Consider the following 20,280-nt stretch of genomic DNA (forward strand, 5'->3'; position numbering starts at 1 on the left):
TAAGAAGAAACTTGGAGGCATAATTACTAGAGATTAGTTCAGATATGAATTTTTAAAGCTTTACCTTTATCTTCTGAATTCTCATGTGCAAGTCAAAACACAAACCTAGATATGTTTTACCAGATTCTTTAAAAACAACTGTAGAGTGTTTGGGTCATTCCTACCATAAAAATCTTTAAAACTAATGCTGTTAAAGAAATGTTGTATCAGCTCTGAAATAAGAATTACTCTTCTCATTCACTTAGACTTATAAAAACCGTACAGATTTACTGATACAAAACCAGTATGTTGGTTTGTTTGTTTATTTTTAACAATTTATGCTTAAATAGTATTCGGTGTTTTTCCAGTAGGTGGAGTGTTAGGCTAGGGGAAGCAGAGCAACATTTGAAAGCTTTTTTTTTTTTTTCCTTTTTACAATTTTGAGGAATTTTTGATATAAAACATAAATCACCTAATGGATTCATTAATTCTTTTAATGCATCAATACCACAAAATTCCGGTTGCCCTGGATCTTATGAGGCAGAGATACTGCACTGATTACATTACCATAATAATGACAGCATAGTAACACCACCAATAAATACTTATAATGCCTCTTGTTTTAAAATGGTTTCTCAAGCCATCAGTGAAGCCTCCTGACGTCTCTGAGGGAGAAATAACGCACCCACACGGCAAAGAAAGATCTGTCTCTTAAATCCTTTGTCTCTTCAGCCTTAAGCATTTCTGGAAGAGAACCTTCCCGTGAGTTTATTAATGTTGGTTCAAGGCTGATGCCACCACTTGAGTCTGTGAACTTGGGCAAAATCGCTAACTCTCCCTGGGACCTCCTCTACATGTGTGGGGAAAGAGGCGATACACAGCTGTCTTCAGGCCCCTCCCTCCTTAAAGTACCCCGACTGAACCTGACCTTTGTGTAAGCATTTCCTCCAGGCTGGATATTAGGAGCCAAATTTGCTGAGATATTTGGATACATATGGCAGAGACGGCTCTGGTTACGACGTGTGGGTCTTAGAATCGAATGTGAGCACCCTCTTCCCGGGCTCTTTCCACCCTCCGCCCTCACTAGGATTGGCTGCCGTGGGGAATGTGCTAAACGACACCACATCGCTACGTCTGGGAGCGAAGTCATAGCAGCAATCTGCTCAGAGCTCCAGGGACCTGAGGGGCGCCTGGGTGGCTCAGTGCGTTAAGTGTCCGACTTCAGCTCAGGTCATGATCTCAAGGTTCTTGGGTGGGAGCCCCAAGTCGGGCTCACGGATCGTTCTGTGCTGACAGCTCAGAGCCCGGAGCCTGCTTCGGATTCTGTCTCTCTCAAAGATAAAGAAACATTAAAAATTTAAAAATTAAAAAAAAAAAAAGCCCCAGGGACCTGGGAAAACACTGCTTCTCGGGCCCATAGTAACAAGACATTTTCAGAGAAACGTTAAGTAATATCTGGCCCAACCTCCTTGTTTTACGAAGGAGGAAACACCTCGGGAGTGTTTGTGACACGCTGAGCAGCATTGCCAGGAGCTGACTCCCAGCCCTGTTCCTGCTCCTGCAAAACACCCCTCCCCTCTCACAGCGGAAATCTGGAAGAGACCCTCGCAAGGAGAGCAAGGTTCCCAGCCCCTGCCACCCTCCAAAGAAGAGAAACGAGGTCCTAGCAACCCAGGTGTTGGAGGGGGTGGGATGGTAACAAGAGAAAAGGGGTGAAGACCAGCCACTTACCCTCCTCCTGTTGGGAGAGAACCCCCAGCCCCCATATACAAGGCCTTTCCCATTCTAGAAAGACTTGGGGCTGGTGGATTCAGCTGGATCTTTCCTCGCTGTGGAGGCAAAGTCTCCTTTGCTTTGTCTTGGAGTTAGAAGGATCCCAGAGCCAGATGCGGGCTTCAGAGAAGGGGCTACGGAGACGGTGTTTGAGCCCAGCTCATCAGGGCCCCGTGCTGAGGCATCGGGCTAGAAAAAAGCCAGTGGTCAGATACTAAATCCCAGAATAAGGAATCATTCATTGTCTTTGGCGAAGGGAGAATAGAAGGTCGTGCCAGGCAAATACCACGCACAAGCACATACAAAGTCCTGATGAAGCATGCGTGAGAGGGCTTAGTGGGTCCAAAGGACTGGGAGAGGTTGAGTAGGGTCAGAGCAGAGAGGCAACAGGGAGGGGAGAACGCTCCGCTGTCCCCTCCCCTTGTTCTAGGAAGATGCCACCTTCCCCTCTGATCTTGTCCTGAAGAGGCAAAGGCTCCCCGGCTTGTGTTTCTGCAGGTAGCTGAGTTATTCGGTTAACTCCCCATTCGTGAAGGCCACATAACACACTGGGGCAGCTCCATTACAGACCTTCATCACTAACCCAGTTCTAAAAGCTGGACTGTTTCCCACGTATCCCACGGTTCGGTTACAGAGGAGAGTGCTTCTTGGCCTCTTTCCTCCCTGTACGTATCTCTGTAAGTGGGGCTTATGAGCTCTTTAGGCCAAAGTCGAACTAAGGTAGAATGCAGTGTGCCCTCTCACTGGGTCTACACCCCAAATGGCCACCTACCATCTGCATTGCTGGTCACTCTTGGAATCGGAGGGACGGTCACATGGCCTGACAGTATAGGCTGGAAGAGGCTGGCACCCTGGCCCCCACAATGAAGCGTTTGTTTGTGGTCCTGGGAATGTGCTACACTGACTGGTGGGCCAGTGTCCAGTTCCAGAGGCCCTCGGAGTAGTGGGAAGGGAACCAAAGCATAAAGATTCCGAGTCACAGATCAGCCATCAACCCGTCTCCTTCCGTGCAGTCTTCAAGGATGCAGTCAGGCATATGCACCCAAACCTGATGGCCGCAAAGTTCTGTGAGGCCTTCCGTCACTGGGTCGTCCATAGAGCTTTCCAAGAAGAACCGAATTCTAATGGAAGTAAAAAAACTAGGGTTCCCATGCCTTAAACACACACACACACACACACACACACACACACACAGATACAGACACATCAGTGTGGCTCAGCCAGTGACGACTCCTTTAATAAATGTCAAACGAGCACTTGAGATGATACAGGCCCACTCCATGTGGGTCCTAAAAGGGCCGGGAGGTTTACCAGATAAATCCACAGAAAAGAAGCAGCCACGAGTCCAAAGGCGAGGTGCCGTCCTGGGCTCTGACATCCCGTGTGTTCCCTCTGCCTGTTCAGCCCCCTGCTCAAGGTTTCCCAAGCTGCAACAGGCCAGGCGCTAGCTCCCGGGGAGGGAGAGGTGAAAGGGCTTGTCCCCTGTCCTCATAGAGTCACCTTCTAGCCAGGGGACAGGAGGGGACAGGCTGCAGCCCTGTAGCTGGTGGGAGACCCACGAAAACCCCACTTTGCTGACTCCCACTCTCATGCAAGTTTACTGTGTCGTCTCCATTAACGAGAACGAGGTGGCTTGGGGTCAGAAAGAGTCTCTTCAGTCAACGAACCCTTGGTGCCGGGGCTGAGTACTGCTCTGTTCTCGGCCAGTTGTCAGTTGTGAACGGCCCGCAGGGACCCGTCTGCGGGCCCCCCAGTAGGACGAGGTTAAGATGGGAGAGAAAGGGACAGTGTGTTCTCTTCATGCTCCTTCTCCTGTAACATCCACGGGGGTTCAGGTGGGGAGGAGGGGGATGATTCGGGGATGAGAGGAGCCGATCATTGGTGTCACCCCTGATGTCTGTTTGCAGTGACCTTTCCTTATGGTCAGGCTTGAGCTTCAGCGCGGAATAAAAACCTCCATCAAGATGGCATGTCCTGAATTCGGTGTGTCTGAGCTAACTCCACGTGTTACCAAAAACTAAGGGTTAGGAAAGGCGGCGCGACATCCGGGGCCCTGGTCCAGGGTGTGGCTTCCTCTCGGGTGGAGCCAGCCATCCGTCTCCGTGCTGGCACCTCATCCACGCCGCTTCAGTCTTTCTTCTCTGTCCCTTCCCTGCCTCCTCCGCTTCACCCCCAAGACGCGAGCAAGGCCGATGAAACTCCTTCACACGATGGCTTAAGCATGCAAATGAACCGAAATTGTAAAATAATACCTGAATGAACATTAAAGCTCGCAGCTCAGCACGTAGGACAGGAGCCCCAGCCCGAATCAGTATAATGGTAAATGTTGAACAAATTAGTGCTTCCTTAAGGTCACCCCGGGGCACACGGAGTCACAGTCCTTAATCTTAATGAGCCTCCATTACACAATCTCTTATTGCCTCTTAACTGCCAGGAAAATGACCACCAGCTAAACGTACAGCAGAATAGTTCACTTGGACCCCAAAGAAATTACCTTGAAATTATTACACTTAACCATGGCCAATGCACCAGGGCTCCTGGGAAAAGAGGTGGCCAGCTACCTGGCAATACCGAGTGAAGTGATATCGTTTGACATGGCCTTGGGCTTTTCGGGTCCAGCCTTTCTTGCCTTATCTGATGTAATAATGCATTTCCTCTCTCAAATGTCAGTATTTAAAATGCGGTTGATCCTCCCCCTCCCCTAGCGGATGTGGCTGGGCTAATTCTGGAGACGGTCGCTTGTAGCTCACGATTCGGTCTCCAGCTAGAAGCCTAACTCTGCCGCTTACTCTCTTTCTGCTTGGGATGCTTTCCGTATCACCGAAGAACAGGACGCCTATCCCATGTCTAGTCGATAAGATGTGAACAGCCTGGCGAGCCTTGCATACAGTCGTGGCTCAATACATGCTTCCCCCTTTCCTGGTGGAGCTGTCTGGGCCCAGTCAGGAGACTGAAACCACACAGTGGGTTACGCGTGGGGTTTCTGATATAAGCGTTGACTGCAGTAAAGGGAAACTGCACGATCGAAGGGAACGCCAGGAGCATTTCGTAGAGGCTCCCCGCCTCCATCCCGCAGAGCTGAGGGGCGGTGGAGGGTCTCAGACATCGTTGGAGAAGATCATTCAGCCCTCCGGAGAGCAGGAAGGGCCTGGTCTGGCCAGCCTGGAGCTGCTTCCTGCCAAGCAGCAGGCCACTCCAGGTCTGGAGTGCAGGTGCCTTTCAGGCTGCGGTGCGTGCAGTGGGAGACAGAAGGCCTTTGGAGCACGTGGGCCACAGGGGGACGGCGCAGGGCCTCTTATTGTCACCTCTGGAGGGCTTGTCACCAGGCTGCACCGTCACGGAGGCATCACTCTGTGGGCCTGCGGCTCAGACAGACTCCACTTGCTTGACGAAGTAAGACTTAGGAGTATTCGGGACATTCGTAGATAAATCAGAACCAGGCAGGGTCGCTGTCACTTCGGATGACAGAATCAAGATTCGAAACCTTTTGCTTCAACACAAAAGAGAGAAAAAAACACTGCATATAAATAGAGCTAAAATTTAGGTTTGGGTTCAGGTTCTTAACCGCATACATATAGGAAGGGGGTAAAGTCGAAAGGAACCTATGGAGACAAGCCAGGAATTTTATTTTACTATGAGCTCAATCCAAGTGATATTAAAGGGCTGCTAAAAAGCCACGTCTGTCTGGTCTGGAGCCATAGAAACGGTTCAAGAAGGTAATTCTACGGGATGTGTCAGGCCACATCTGAGGACTGATTTCACTCCGTGTGCACTTTATCTTTTTTTTTTTTAATTATTTTTAACCTTTATTCATTTTTGAGACACAGAGAGAGACAGAGCGTGAGGTGGGGCGGGGCAGAGAGAGAGGGAGACACAGAATCCAAAGCAGGCTCCAGGCTCTGAGCTGTCAGCACAGAGCCCGATGCGGGGCTTGAACTCACGGACCATGAGATCATGACCTGAGCCGAAGTCGGACACCTAACCGACTGAGCCACCCAGGCGCCCCTGTGTCTACTACTTTAAGAGTTAGATTAACATATATCAACACATTTTTATTGAGGACCTACTATGTGCTTGGCAGTGTACAGGGCCAAAAGACAAAAGAAATCTAAAAGTCTAAACATCAAAATTTGATAGTTTTTAAGATTATGCACAGTATATTCATAAAATGGAATACCAGTCCTTCCTGACAAGTGATTTAGTTGTAGATTTATTGACATGGAATTTCATAATACATCTTTAAGTAATGAAAAGTAAATACAAAGCAATATGCATAGTTGGGTTCCATCCAATTTTTGGGAAAAAATCAAAGCTATATACATTAACAAACTGACTTGATAAAAACATTATCACCAGGTGGGTTTTTTTCCCTGCAAATCTATACTATTATTTTCTCTATAATGAACGTATATTGTTTGTATCCATCTTTAAGTTCTTTGGCAAGACAGATAAAAATATAAGAAGTATTTAGGGGAAGATCATCGCTGTGAAGCATGTAGGGTAGCCGCTTATGTTGGCTTTCCACGAGTATCTTTTTTGACCACAAAAACTTTCTGACCGCGGAAGTGAAGGACCGCAGCAGTTACCTATATTTGCCGCCAGATGGCGCCAAAGCAGCTGGCTAATATTTAACAGCCAGCAGAGCAACTTGATGAGATTTCAAGGATCTTAAGATTCTCTGGCCAGAATAAGTGTTTTGTGAGCGATGCACTTCAAATTACAGAAAACTTTTCAGAATTAGAGCTGAGCATGCCAGCGTTTGCTTTGCCAGTGTTTTCTGGAGCTCTGTTACGGTGCCTGCAGTTCCCGTGCACGGTAACTTACTATACTCTACCAGCTCTGCAGGTCAGCCTTCCCCAGATTCCTGAGATGCGATGAGTCTTTGAACCCCGGCTTTTCAATAAGCCCTGCGTCTCTAGTAAGCAGTCTCAGGAGTCAGGTGTAGATCATTCCTCAAAGAGGCTCATCCTCCACGCGGCACGTGAGATGAGCTCACTTCCCAGCACCGTTGCGGCTGACAGCCTCACTTCCCGCAGCCTCAGCCCAGTTTTATCGGTGACCGAGGACCCGGGAGTGGGTCGTTTCTGGAGTCTGAACGCTGCCTTCAGCAAGCCCCCCGTGTGCAGTCCCAGCAGCGCAGGGACGGTGGCGCCGTGTTTCCTCTCGTCTGCACCCTAAGCCTGCTTACCTTAGCGGGTACGAAACTCATCTCAGAAAAGCGAAAGGCTGCGAAAGAGATTTTTCACAGGTGGCTACAAAGAGGCGCAGAAAACTCTAGAGGTTCCCGATGGGGGAAACAGAACTAGACGGTGTCAATTGTAAGAAGACAGCTAAGGCAGGAAAAGCCAAGTTGGGACACAGAGGACAGGAGACGTCCTCGTAGTGGGAAATCAGCGTTTGCACTTGGTTCCCAGGAAATGTAACCAGAAACGGGCGTTGCTCCGACAGCCATGATCTGTAAGCTCTTTCCACCTGCTTCATTTTTCCCTTCCCTCCACTGCCAACTCCCCTCCCCTCGGAAAGAACGAGCCTTGCTGGAGCGCATGTGTCTTTGTCCCCTCCAGGCTGTAATGTCCCTGCCCTGTGAGGGTATCGTCCTCATTTGATAAGCCAAAAAACTATATTTTACCCAACATGGATGTCAACATTGAATATACATATTTATGTATATGTATTCATATTCAAGTATACATACCAAAGATCAGCATTGGTCTGAAAGCTTATATGGTATGGAAAGGTGAATAAAACAGGACAATAAGCGGATCTTAAAGAAAATTCATTGTTATAGATGTAGCATTTTCTGTCTCAGAAGTCAATACTGGAGATTAGATCAAGTAGATTTTACTCTATTGAAATGAGCAAGGGGGTTGCCTGGGTGGTTCGGTTGGTGAAGTGTCCAACTCTTTTTTTCTTTTTAAGTTTATTTATTTATTTTAAGAGGGAGCGAGAGAGAGAATCCCAAGCAGGCTGTATACCACCAGTGCAGAGCCCGATGTAGGGCTCAAACTCACAAACCGTGAGATCGTGACCTGAGCTGAAGTCAGATGCTTGACCAATTGAGACGCCTAGGCATCCCAAGTGTCCAGCTCTTGATTTCAGCTCAGGTCGTGATCTCACGGTTCATGAGTTTGAGCCCCACACCGGGCTCTGTGCTGACAGTGCAGAGCCTGCTTGGGATTCTGTCCCTCCCTCTCTCTCTCTCTCTCTCTCTCTGCTCCTCCCTGCTTGCTCTTTATTTCTCTCCCAAAATAAATACAAATAAACTTTTAAAAAATACAGCAAATAAAACGAGCAAGGATCTTATCCAGCCGAAAATGTTCACAAATTCTTCACAGCAAATGTGCGTAAGTTGCAGAACAATTCATAAGGTGTCTTCACTTCCCAAGCTCAGATTTTTTTTTTAATTTTTTTTCAACGTTTATTTATTTTTGGGACAGAGAGAGACAGAGCATGAACGGGGGAGGGGCAGAGAGAGAGGGAGACACAGAATCGGAAACAGGCTCCAGGCTCCGAGCTGTCAGCCCAGAGCCTGACGCGGGGCTCGAACTCACGGACCGCGAGATCGTGACCTGGCTGAAGTCGGGCGCTTAACCGACTGCGCCACCCAGGCGCCCCTCAGATATTTTCAAATAACCCCAGAGAAGGAATAAATGGGCTTCCCGTTTTCTCAGGCTGGTATTTCAGAGTCAGCACCTTCTGAAGTAAGATATCAGGACACCAGAGTTCGAAGAGTGATGTCATCCCCCCCCCCCCCCAGGAAGATTTGATTCCAGGGCAAGTTAGCCATTTCCTTCTAAAAGTGTCTCTTGTTTTCTCCCCGCAGCTCGATCATTATCCTTCTGTGAGTTACCATCTGCCGAGTTCATCTGACACCCTGTTCAATTCTCCCAAGTCGCTCTTTCTAGGAAAAGTTATAGGTAAGAATTCTGTGCTTTCGGTACAAACGTGTGGTAAGAATATGTTTGGTATAACAATTATATTGGCTGGTGTGACTTTGGATTTTTTTAAGTGACTGGGTAAATTTCTTGTCATTGGGTTCCATCACCGATATTCTTCTCGGTTTGGTTCGAGAGAAGGTGTGTTGTTTTCCTCAGTGATGCAGAAGAGAAGGTGTATCAGATGGTCTTGGGGGTAAATTGTTCAAGTGATACGTTCTAAAGCCGCTACTTTGCCTTTGAAACACGCTGTGATTGGTGGTTGTGGACTCTGTTGTCCGTGAAGGCAAAGGAGCCAGCGTCGTTTGGGACATGACACAAGCTGAAACACAAGTGAGGCTCAGTGCCTGTTCCCTGCTTCTTCATGTGAAATTTGCTCATGGGTTCGTTAAAGATCCGCACCTACTAACAGTATTTAATTTCTTCTTTGTCTAAGCACATCAACGTGGTTCCGTCTTCCTCTCCCTCCGAGAGAGCTAGCTGAGATTATTTGCAAATTAGAAGGCTAGTGGGAATTGGAAAATTGTGGCAGAATACCCACCTTCTATGTGTGATCGTGAATCTGAGAGTCACTCTCGCCCTTTTCTTACCGTAGATCAGCACTGTCTAGAGTAAAAGACAGATGTGATTGGTTACATATTAAGTGATTGATGAACAGTCAATGAAAGAATGTATATATGTATATATATACACATATATATACATATATACACACACATATATATACACACACATATATATACACATACATATATGTGTGTGTGTGTGTGTGTGTATATATATATATATATATATATATATATATATATATATATTTACTATGAGAATGGATGTTGTGAACCAAGAATGGAAATGGTGGGTAATGCACAGGCCAAGGAGGAGGTGAGTTTGTGTCCAGAAAGTAGTAGGGATCAGAATGTCATTAATTGTAAAAAACACTCATTTTAAAAGATGAGGGCGGGACAGATAATTAAGAGAATAGGTGACCTGACGTATAAGAAAAATAACAGTAATGTACGCTTACACAGGACTTACTACAAACCAAGATCCATCGTAAACACCTTAGATAGATGAACTCACTGAACCTTCACAGTGAGTCTGTGAGATCATCAAGATTGTTATTCAAGAGCATGCAAGATTGTCTCCATTTCACAGATGAGAAAAGCAAGGCACAGAGAGGTTAAATATCTTGCCCGAGACCTCCTACTTAGCAAAAGGTAGAGCCAAAACTTGAACCCAGGCAGGCAGATACATTGGCCTCACCCCCAACCCCTGTGCCATAGTCTCTGTGCGGGTTGACCGAGAAATGAAAAAAGGAAGAAGGTTTGGGCGGCAGAGGGTGAGTGGTTGAGGGACATGTCCCACATCTCACGCCAGAATGTGGCCAAGAACAAAAAATACTCCTGGACTCAGAAGCAGGAACGCAGCAGACAAGCAGAGCTGGGCTTGGGGCCCCCGAGGGAAAGGCCGTGTCCTCAGGAAAAGACAGGAGGGGTGGCATTTGCTCAGTCACCGGGTGGGAACAGAGGGAGGGCTGAAATTCACTGTGTGCTTTGTGCTAAACATCTCGTGTGTGTAAATGTGACGTTAAATGTCACAACCATCCAGTGAAGCCGGAGCTATGACTGTTAAACCCATCTGGAAGTGGAGAGGGCCAGCCGCCTGGTCAGCTTTAACTGGTCTGCGGTAAAGCAGGGTTTTCGAGGTAGGGCTCTCTTGATGAGAGCCCGTGGCCTTAAGCAGATCAAAAGAACTTGTCCAGCAGGGATGCAGCAGGAAGTCAAGGGTTGCCATCAATGGGCAACAAGAAGCGGCTGTTCAGTGGAGGAAAGCCTCGGCATTGGTCAGGCGTCCATCCCGAGACACTGGTGAGTGCCCACGTCTCGCCACGTGCCTTCCTGCCATTCAGTCAAGAATAATTGAACATGTTAAGTGCTTCTTCAGGGCCATAAGCATTCCTTCAATACAGACTCTACACCATGATACTACGATGGTCCTAAAGATACCACACGGGGATGTTCTTGGAGTGGCATCCACTGTGAACTCACACCTGTAACAGTGAATTTCATGGCTTTAGGAAAAGTCACAAAGTCAAGTTCCACCGGCAACGCTGAGGGCAGCTCAGGGCCTGGAACCCGCTTCGGATTCTGTGTCTCCCTCTCTCTCTGCCCCTCCCCCGCTCGCACTCTGTCTCTCTCGCTCTTAAAAATAAATAAACATAAAAATCAAAAAAAAAGAGAGAATTTACTGTGCTGCAAATCTGTGCCAAGTGAGCGTTACACCTAGAGTTTTCCGTAGACCAAAGGAAAATTGTGCTGTGCACATACAATGTGTGTGTGCCAGTGTTGCATGAAGAACATATAAACACCTGTAAGGAAGTCCCTGATCCCCAGGTGGAGATGGCAGCATGCACAGGACAGGAGGGTGAGATGCTGCCACTCGTCCCCAGGGCACTGACTTCCAGCAGCGACAGACTCTCATCTGCCCTACAATTCTGAACCCTTCTAGGAGGAAGTCAGAAGCACCAGCAACAAAGTTCCACAAGATAGAAATTTCACCAGCTCTCGTTATGTCCATTTTTTATTATTTACCAGCTGAGTGATGTCATAGATTTACGGATGTGATTTCTAGCAACGGATTTAATCGTATCTCAAAAATCTTTAAATCAGGGGAGAAAAATATAAGTTGAAGCCTGAAGCAGCATCTTCTATTTACTTTTTCTCCCCCAATGTTTCTTCAATGCCATGGATAAAGATACAAATAGAATGTTTATTAAGTTTGCAAATGACACACAGCTGAGAGGATGATTTAATAAGTTGGATGATAAAAACAAAAACATAAAACAAAAACCTTCAAAAGCATCTCGATGGCCTAGAAAGACAGAATAAAATAATGACATGAAAGATAATAAAGACAAACTTACCTCCTGCCTTAAACCAAAAAAGAAAAAAAAAACCAACTAAGTAGAAGACAGAAGACCTTCTGGTATCATGAAAAAGACATAGGTTGATTTCATGGGGAGTTTGATACGAGCCAATATGTTGGGGCGATTGATGTTTAAATAAGTATGGTACTGAGCTATGTTTTTCTAAATGTTTTTTAAACGTTTATTTATTTTTGAGACAGAGACAGAGCATGAAGGGGGGAGGGTCGGAGAGCGAGAGGGAGACACAGAATCGGAAACAGACTCCAGGCTCCGAGCTGTCAGCACAGAGCCGGACGCGGGGCTTGAACTCATGAACTACAAGATCATGACCTGAGCCGAAGTCGGAAGCCCAACCCAGGGAGCCACCCAGGCACCCCTGAGCTATGTTAATAAGAGAATTGTATCCAGAGCAAGAAGTACAGTGACACCCCAGCGGGATGTCATGGCCTATCCCTAAGCACCTCATTTTAGCACAGATATTAATCTTCTGATGAAAAGACTAGATGAACAAAAGCCTACCCTCCCCCCCCCCAAAAAAGAAAAATCAGAAGGCCTGGGGATACTAAGATATGATTAAAAGACATGAGAGAATCCATTTCCAGGCTTTGACAACTGCAACCTGGACAGGTGAAGCCTCCTAGAGGCTGACTCACCGGGCCCAGAGAAGACCAGTGAAAGCAAGACTTCGGTCCCTGCAAGAAGAACTTCCTAATAATTACCGCTATTTAAAAAAATGAGTGGCCGCCATTTTGAGGCCGTGGACTCTCCATTACCAAGAGTATCTCAGCGAAGGCTCACTGGAAACTGGATTGTACCTTGCGTTTCCTGGATTGAGTGAGACCAGATCGGAGAAAACCTAAAAACCCTTGAAACAGTATGATTTATCACGGGATCGATTTTCTTTTTTAAAAAGGTGGGAAATGCAACATTAAAGTGGAGATGTTCCTCCTGTTCCGTGTGAGAACCAAAAGGGTTATTCGATTCAGGGCTCCTCGGTATCAGTCAATGCCGTGGACGCAGGCTAGATATGAATTAGAAGAATGTCACTGCACACTACACATCCCATCGCGAATGTTAGTGTAATATCCTGTTTTACGATGGTGTATTCATTTTAATTTTAATGTTTAGAAAGGTAATTACGAGCGCTCTTTTATATTGTTTTTCAAGTTAACTCTTTGTGCCAGGGTTGTAAATCACAGTAATATAAAATCATAATGAAGTAGATGTAATTTGTAAGAAAAAGGCAGCAATTTGTCTGCATAAATTTGAGAAACTATGCTTGGGAAAAGTTGAATACTAATGCAGGGCAATTGTGGCTTTACTGATCATTTGTCAGTGGCAGTGTCTGGGGTGGTAAAATTAAAGGTAAATATCTATCCACTTGAATTTAATATAGTTTATAAGTCTTAATGCTCCCAGATCATGATATTTTCCAAGCTGCTGTTATTTAAAACGACTCTGACAAAAGATATACCTATTGGTAGCCACTATATGATTTCTGTTATATTCTAAAATGTGAATATTGTGATCTTTTGATAAAAGATCCTTATTCTAGGGCTTTCCAAAACTTTCTGGAACTTTGGCAAAGGCTCCTCACAAGGCAGGAAATGACATATTTCTATCTCCACTCACTGGGGAGGTGGTATACTGTGGTAGGCATTACACTGCTCACTGAATATTTCTGTGAATTGAATATTTCAATTCAAAAATTGTGAGTACAAAATACATGTGCAAATTTCTGAGCTAGGCCATTTAATTACTGGTCCAAGACCCTCCAGAGTCCTTCTGTCCCTTTGTTGTGGGGACTGGAAAACCTAAAGACCATGGTGGTTCCATCACCTGGGTCCCTCCATGACCACAATGAACAGAGAACCCTGTCAACTCATGACAAACCTATAGTACAATTAAAAAAAAAATCTCTTGCTTTTTTAAGCTACTGAAACTAAGGTGCTACTTGTTACTGTGGCATAACCTCACCTATCCTGATTGATATATAAGAGTTAGAACTAAGAACAGACTTCATTGTCACCACATGGGTTTATACTCTTCCTTAACGACTTGCAAACGATTTGACTCTACAACATTACTTGACATCTTGTGCATTCTGTTTCCCTACATGTGAAATCGGAATAGTAACCATCCATACCTCACAGGAGTCAGCAAAATAATTCATGTTTAAGAGATAGCTCAGGGTCCTGCCACAGAGTATGTGTGTGATACACATTAGCTATTTTTGTTCATTCATAATTAGGCAAGTATGTAATGATCACTTGCCATATTCAAGGCATTCGTATGCCATTGATACACCAGTGGTGTTCAAGAGAGGCACAATTGCTGCCTTTAGAGGGCTTGAGCTCTGTCTTGAAGAGAGGAAGTTGAAGCACACATGGCAAGGTGAACAGAAGGAAGTACAGGATCCTTCAGGAACAGGTAGGAAGGGTGCTTCACCCAGCCCAGAAGACGAGGGAAGGCATACCAGAGGAAGTGGCACAGAAGCTGAGACCCGAGTGAAAAGTCAGAACTGTCTGGGCAAAGGAGCCGGGTGGTGTAGACAGCAGAAAGAAGAAGGATTTTCCAATTCTCTGTTGCTCTACAACAACCTACCCAAAACTTTGTGGCTTGAACAATACTTTATGATTTCACACAATGATTCTGTTGCCTGAATGGATGTGGTCTCAGGTGAGGTGTTAACGTGACTAGATGATCTGAAGTGTCCTCACTCACATGGATGCTCAGGAATCTAGCAGAGGCTGTCAGCCGGGGGCACTCAGTTCTCCTTCACTGGCTCCACATCATGGCCATATGGGTGTCCTCCCTGCATGATGGCTGGGCTCTAGGAATGGGCATCCCAAAAAGTCAAGGTGCAAGCTAGAGATCCCTAAGACCCCACCTCAGAAGTTACTTGTATCCCTTTTACCTCAAGTTATCGGCCAAAATCTGGGCTCCAGCCCATATTCCAGGAAAGGAGAAGCAGACTCTGCTTCTTGGTGGCTTTGTGACAAATTCCCACTGCAAAGAACATGTTGGATGGGAGGTATGGTTGTGAGCATCTTTGGAAACACAGTGTGCTATGGGGGAAGTTTGAGGAACCACAGCGGGCTTCATTCAGAGTAGTTGAACCTACAGTATGAAGAGTCAAGTGATAAAAAAAAAAGATCAGCAGCAGTAAGCAGGTGCAGACTAAGGCAGACTTTACGAGTGGATCCAAATGTCCTCCTTTGCCCGGGAAAGTCCCAATTTCCTCCTGCCGGGACGAGAATGAATTATTAGTAATGCCGAGATTCACTCTCAACACGTGACCCAGTGGGAATTGATAAATTGTGCGATCACCTGTCTTGTTTTGAGTTTGCCCAAGAGGAGCACTTGGGATCAGAGCCCCAGCCTATGTTCCAGGGAAGGAACCTACTCTTGGGGGAGTAGTAGCAAGGAGATGAGGAGATGAGGAATGGCAAGGAGATGAGAGTTTGGGTACAGTTGATTTGGGAGAGGATCTAAGGGCATATTAGCAGAGCAGTGGAGGGGAAGGAATAGAGCAATTATGAAGTCACTCATCATTGTGGGCAGTGGGAGCTCAGAACCAGTGGGGAACCATGGGAGGTGGTGCAGAACCTGCCTCAGTATCTTAACTGATGCAGGAGGAAGCATGTTACAGGGTTTATTTACAAGTCATGTCAAGGTATTAACCTTGGGAGCAAAAAGGTGTCGTGAAACGATTTTTTTTTTTAATCAGGAGAATAAACTGACTAGGTTGACACTTTAGAAAGACAACATCGTCTTCCCGGTGAGAAATGCCCAACAGGGAGTGAGTAAAAGGCTGCAGGGACATCAAACTGAAGGCTGCTGTGGCTTAAACAGAACTGCACGTTGTAATGCATAGAACAACTTGGATATGCAGAGGGAACATGGTGTCTTTATTTGTCTCTGACCATCAGACCTTCCTTCCGGATAGCAAGGGCAAACCCACCAAATGCCCAGTCTAGTTTACGGTTCCGTCTCCTTGATCATTTCAACGGTCCCTTCTGGTTGTGCTCTGTCCCTCTTGAGTAGAAATGGTCAGTGTCTCCAGTGGCCTTCCCCATCCCTGCTTCTTTCCATAAGATGGTGACCAGGTATACAGAATACAGACGGGGATGGGCGGCAGGATGTGGTAGCTTAAGTGTTTGTTTGACATCATCACAGGGAGGGAGGGGATCATGTTGACCTTCCTTGGGTTTGCATGACCTTCCATCTGCTGGCCTCTAGCACAGCATCCTGGTGGTAAAATGTGTGGGTTGGTGAACATACAGTCCCTCTCTGACTCCTGCATTGCTCCAAGGAGCATATGCCATTGCCCCCTTTGCTCCCTTCTGTCCCCCCAGCTCTCATTTGAGACAGACTCCTAGTCTCTATCATATCCTTCATCCTCCCTATGACAGATGTCAGCAGTCCCAAGGCAGCCCCGATGGCAAGTCATTGGCTGTATCTCAAGCCCACTCCCCTCAAGACTGAGAGGCTGCCTGCTCACTCTTCTTTCCTTCTTAACAAGGGTGGGTTAACGCCCTGCATTGGTGTAAGACCCTCTACGTGGCTTCCACCCCCTAGAGCCCCAAATGGGAAAGCAAGACACGAACCCCTGCCCTCAGTCCCCTTCCTCACCCTTTATAAGCACACCTACTGCTCTCTGGGACAAAGCTTGGCTCCTCTCTCCCTCTGTATCTCTTCTTTCTTTCCTAGTCCTCTTGGGCTTTAAAACAACAGGAACAATTGCCTTGGTTTTACTTCCTGTTTCATGTAGCTACTGACCAAAAAGATAAAAAATAATTTAAAAAAAGCCATATGACAAGCAATTCCAAAACTCAGTGGCTTAAAATAATAATCATTTTTTGCTCTCTCACTGAGGGTCAGCTGAGGGCCGAATGTCTCTGCGGTACATCTCTCACCTTTCTCCTGGGGTTGTATAGTTAGCATGGGCATCTTCACCACACGCTAACTGCAGAGGCATGAGAGCGTAAGCCCACTCATGCAAGCACTTTTCAAGCTTTTGGTCTTGCCATACTCACTAACGTGCCGTCATCCAAAGGAAGTCATACAGCCGAATCCAGAGTTGAAGAGAAGGGAAAGACTTCTTCACTAAGAGGAAAAGCAAAGACAGACACATAGACACCGTGGGGGAAGAATTAGGGACACAATCTATCATGTTCCCTCTCACCAAGTTTTGTACAACTAAGAAATAGCCTCCTGTCTTCCCCGTGTTAGCTAGAAGGGTGGGTACTGTCTCTCTATCACAGGAAAACTCTGTGACCTGCTTAGCCCTTGATGGGCTAAAAGGTATGAGTAAAGGAATTGGGGGAAATAATTTATTCACCCAAAAGTATGTTGAGTGCTTGTATACACCAGGTGACAGGGATAGGACAATACATAAAACGGAAAAGCCCTTGCCTTTATCAAGCATATATCCTAAAGGGCAGGGACAAAGAATGAGAAAATAGTTGATAAAATGTTAGCTAGTGATCAATGCTATCAAGAAAAATAAAGGTGTTTAGGAGAGTGTTAGGCTGGCTGGGAAGTCCTGTGGGAGGAGATGGCATTCAAGCAGAGGCCTGATGAAGCTAGGGAGGGCTATGTGTTGGTACCCAGAGGAGAAGCATCCCAGGAAGCATGAAGGGCCATGCAGAGACCGGGAGGTTAGGTAGAGACGTGCTGGGCTTGTTCAAGGAACAGCAAGAGAGACCGTGTGGCTGGAACACAGTAAGGATGGGACAGAGGGGTAGGAGATTCCCAAAGTTAGAGGGTTAGCCAGCAGCCAGACAGTGAAGATTGTAGACCATCGTGGAGAGTCTTATGCTAAGTGAGATGTGAAGCAGAAGGAGACTTCGGTCTGATTTAGGTACTAGAAGTCTCATTCTGGCTGCCATTTGCTATATTGACTGCAGCTGTTGGGATGCAGGAGAGGAGAAGGGCAAGATAGAAACAGGAGGCCAGTCAAAATCCAGTGGTAGAGCCCAGGTGAGAGAAGGTGGTCCCTACACCAAAGCCATAGTGATGGTAGCGATGGAGAAGTTATTTTGAATAGGAATGTATCAAAGGTAGAGCCCATAGGATTTGGTGATAGACCAGATGTAGCAGGTGAAAGGAAGAGATGTCAAAGAGATTCCTCAAGTTTGGGGCCTGAATGGATGGGTAAATGGCGGTGCCATTTCCTGAGGGCAACCCTGGGAGACAAGTTTGGGGACTGGGGGAGAAAACTAAGACTTCTGTGTCAGACACATTCAAGACTATCCCACTGAGGCGTAGTCCTCTGCCTCATGTCAGAAACTGAGCACTTCCTGGAGCAAATCCCACCTTCTTCCATCTCTATACCCCATTCCCTCTGCAGGCAGTGGGGTGTTGACAAGGTCATGGGTCAATACTCAGAAAGGCAAATGAGAAAAGATAGCTCCGGTGAAAAATGACACAAGTGTTATCTCCATACCGTGGAAGAGGACATAGAATAAATACTAAAAGGAACAAACTATGCCCAAAATAACCTGGATGAATCTCTAGGGAATTATGCTGGGGGGAGGGGGGGGGGAGGAAGCCAATCCCAGAAGGTTCATACCTAGTGATTCCGTTTACATGATGGTTTTAAAATGATAAAATTTGGGAAATGGAGGATAGATTAGTGTTTACTGGTGGTTAGTGACAGGTTCAGGAGGGAAGGACAATGAGAATCTGAAGTGGTATAAAAAGGCAAAATGTGGGGCACTTGAGTGGCTCAGTCGGTTAAGCGTCTGACTCTTGATTTCAGCTCAGGTCATGTCTCATGGTCCTAAGGTCAAGTCCTGCATCAGGCTCCACGATGAGCACGGGAGCCTACTTGGGATTCTCTCTCTCTCTGTCTCTCTCCACCCCTCCCCTGCTCTCTCACATGCTCTCTCTCAAAATAAATAAACTTAAAAAAAAAGGCAACACAAGGAATTCTTAGGAATTGTTGAAATTATTCATTATCTTTTTTTTTTTCAACGTTTATTTATTTTTTGGGGGACAGAGAGAGACAGAGCATGAACGGGGGAGGGGCAGAGAGAGAGGGAGACAGAATCGGAAACAGGCTCCAGGCTCCGAGCCATCAGCCCAGAGCCTGACGCGGGGCTCGAACTCCCGGACCGCGAGATCGTGACCTGGCTGAAGTCGGACTCTTAACCGACTGCACCACCCAGGCGCCCCGAAATTATTCATTATCTTGACTGTGGTGGTGAATACACAAGCCTACACAGATATAAAATTGTATAGAATTACAAACACACACACACAAACACACACAGATACACATACAATCAGTGAATTCTATCCATCTCAACACAACTGATTGTGACATTATGCTCTAGTTTTGCAAAATGTTTCCTTTGGGAGAAAGTGGGCAAAATATTCAAACTAGTCCACACTCTTCTCTGGAGTCATTTACTCCTGGGCTGGTAGTTCATCTACCAGGGGGCAGTGCCCTTGACATTGCAGGAGGGTAGTGGACACACAAGAGAAACATGAAATGACTACACTGTCACCTCCTTGTTCACTCTCGATCCTCCTGCCATTGCCCGTAGACGTTAGGAAATGTACGGGGATGAGACACTTTTTTATAGCTTGGAATCTTGTGGCTCTCCTAGAGTTGTTATTCAAGGGGATGATTAATACAATGCATTTCTAGAAATGGAGACAGAGGAAAATGTGGTAGATTCACCTCCCGGCTACTGTTTTCAGGGAGAGACCCTACGCACAGCTTATCACTCTGTGATTTATCTCCACGTCCTAAGAGTGGAACGCGGCAGAATTGATGGATGAATAAATGGCAAATAGTTAATTGAAATTTCTGCTCAGTTGCCTTTGGCTTTTATTATAATGATTAAAGAAGAAGTAAAACACTGATGAGGGAGCTTGTTTAAGTGATAGGCGAGAAGTAATATTAAAACTGAAGAGAAGCAATCATATCTAATTTTTCACGTCCTGAAGACAATTTAGCGTAGTCTCAATGCCCAAGATTTCCTACAGGTTGAAGGAAATGTTCTACATGGAAGAAATTTGCCCAGTGACTTACAGTTGAACATTAGTTTCTCATTCTTTTTTAATTGTCTTCAACTGTCATTCTTAGAAATGTGTTGGGAATTTTTTTTTCATTACTATTAGTTTTGTAGAATCATGGGAGGTCCTAAGAAATAATGTCTTTAAACTCTGTCATATCACAGCCAAGGGCAACGATACCCGCAGAGGTGAGGTAGTGAGGCCAATGTCACTCAACAGGCTAATTCACTGTCCTTTCTCAAACAACACGCCATGAACATCGTCATTGTCGCTGCTTGTTGCCCACATGCGTCTTAAGCAAGTACCATTACTAATTACATCCACTTGACCTCAAGACACACTCTCAGCCTAGAGGTAAAACAGTTGCAAAAGCAAATCTTTTAGTAAAGTTCAGACTGGAAGAAGAGATTACGGAGGGTGAAGGCTAAGAGCACAGGCTCTGGGCTCAGACACCTGGGGTTCTGGCTGTCCCACCTGCTAAAGGAGCCTCAGCAGGTTTTCTGCATGTCTGGTACTACCCAGGGCATGCGCTTTGTTGTGAAGATCCGAAAAGGTATCGAGAATGTAAAGTGCCTATCACGGAGCCTGGCACGTAGTAAGTGCTCAGTACGTCCAGTACATCTTAGAATTCATCCG

At 46.1% G+C, this 20,280-nt stretch overlaps 1 protein-coding gene across 1 annotated transcript in view; it reads left to right on the plus strand.

Moving 5' to 3' along the window:
* Positions 1-20,280, plus strand: part of CNTNAP2 (contactin associated protein 2) — a 1,977,233-nt gene that overhangs the window by 1,846,150 nt on the left and 110,803 nt on the right. Inside the window, exon 21 of the mRNA XM_043589809.1 lies at positions 8,576-8,669. Within this exon, the coding sequence (XP_043445744.1) occupies positions 8,576-8,669 (94 nt within the window). The remainder of the gene's footprint in view (positions 1-8,575; positions 8,670-20,280) is intronic.

Source organism: Prionailurus bengalensis, chromosome A2, assembly GCF_016509475.1.
Source record: "Prionailurus bengalensis isolate Pbe53 chromosome A2, Fcat_Pben_1.1_paternal_pri, whole genome shotgun sequence".
Taxonomy (NCBI): Eukaryota; Metazoa; Chordata; class Mammalia; order Carnivora; family Felidae; genus Prionailurus; species Prionailurus bengalensis.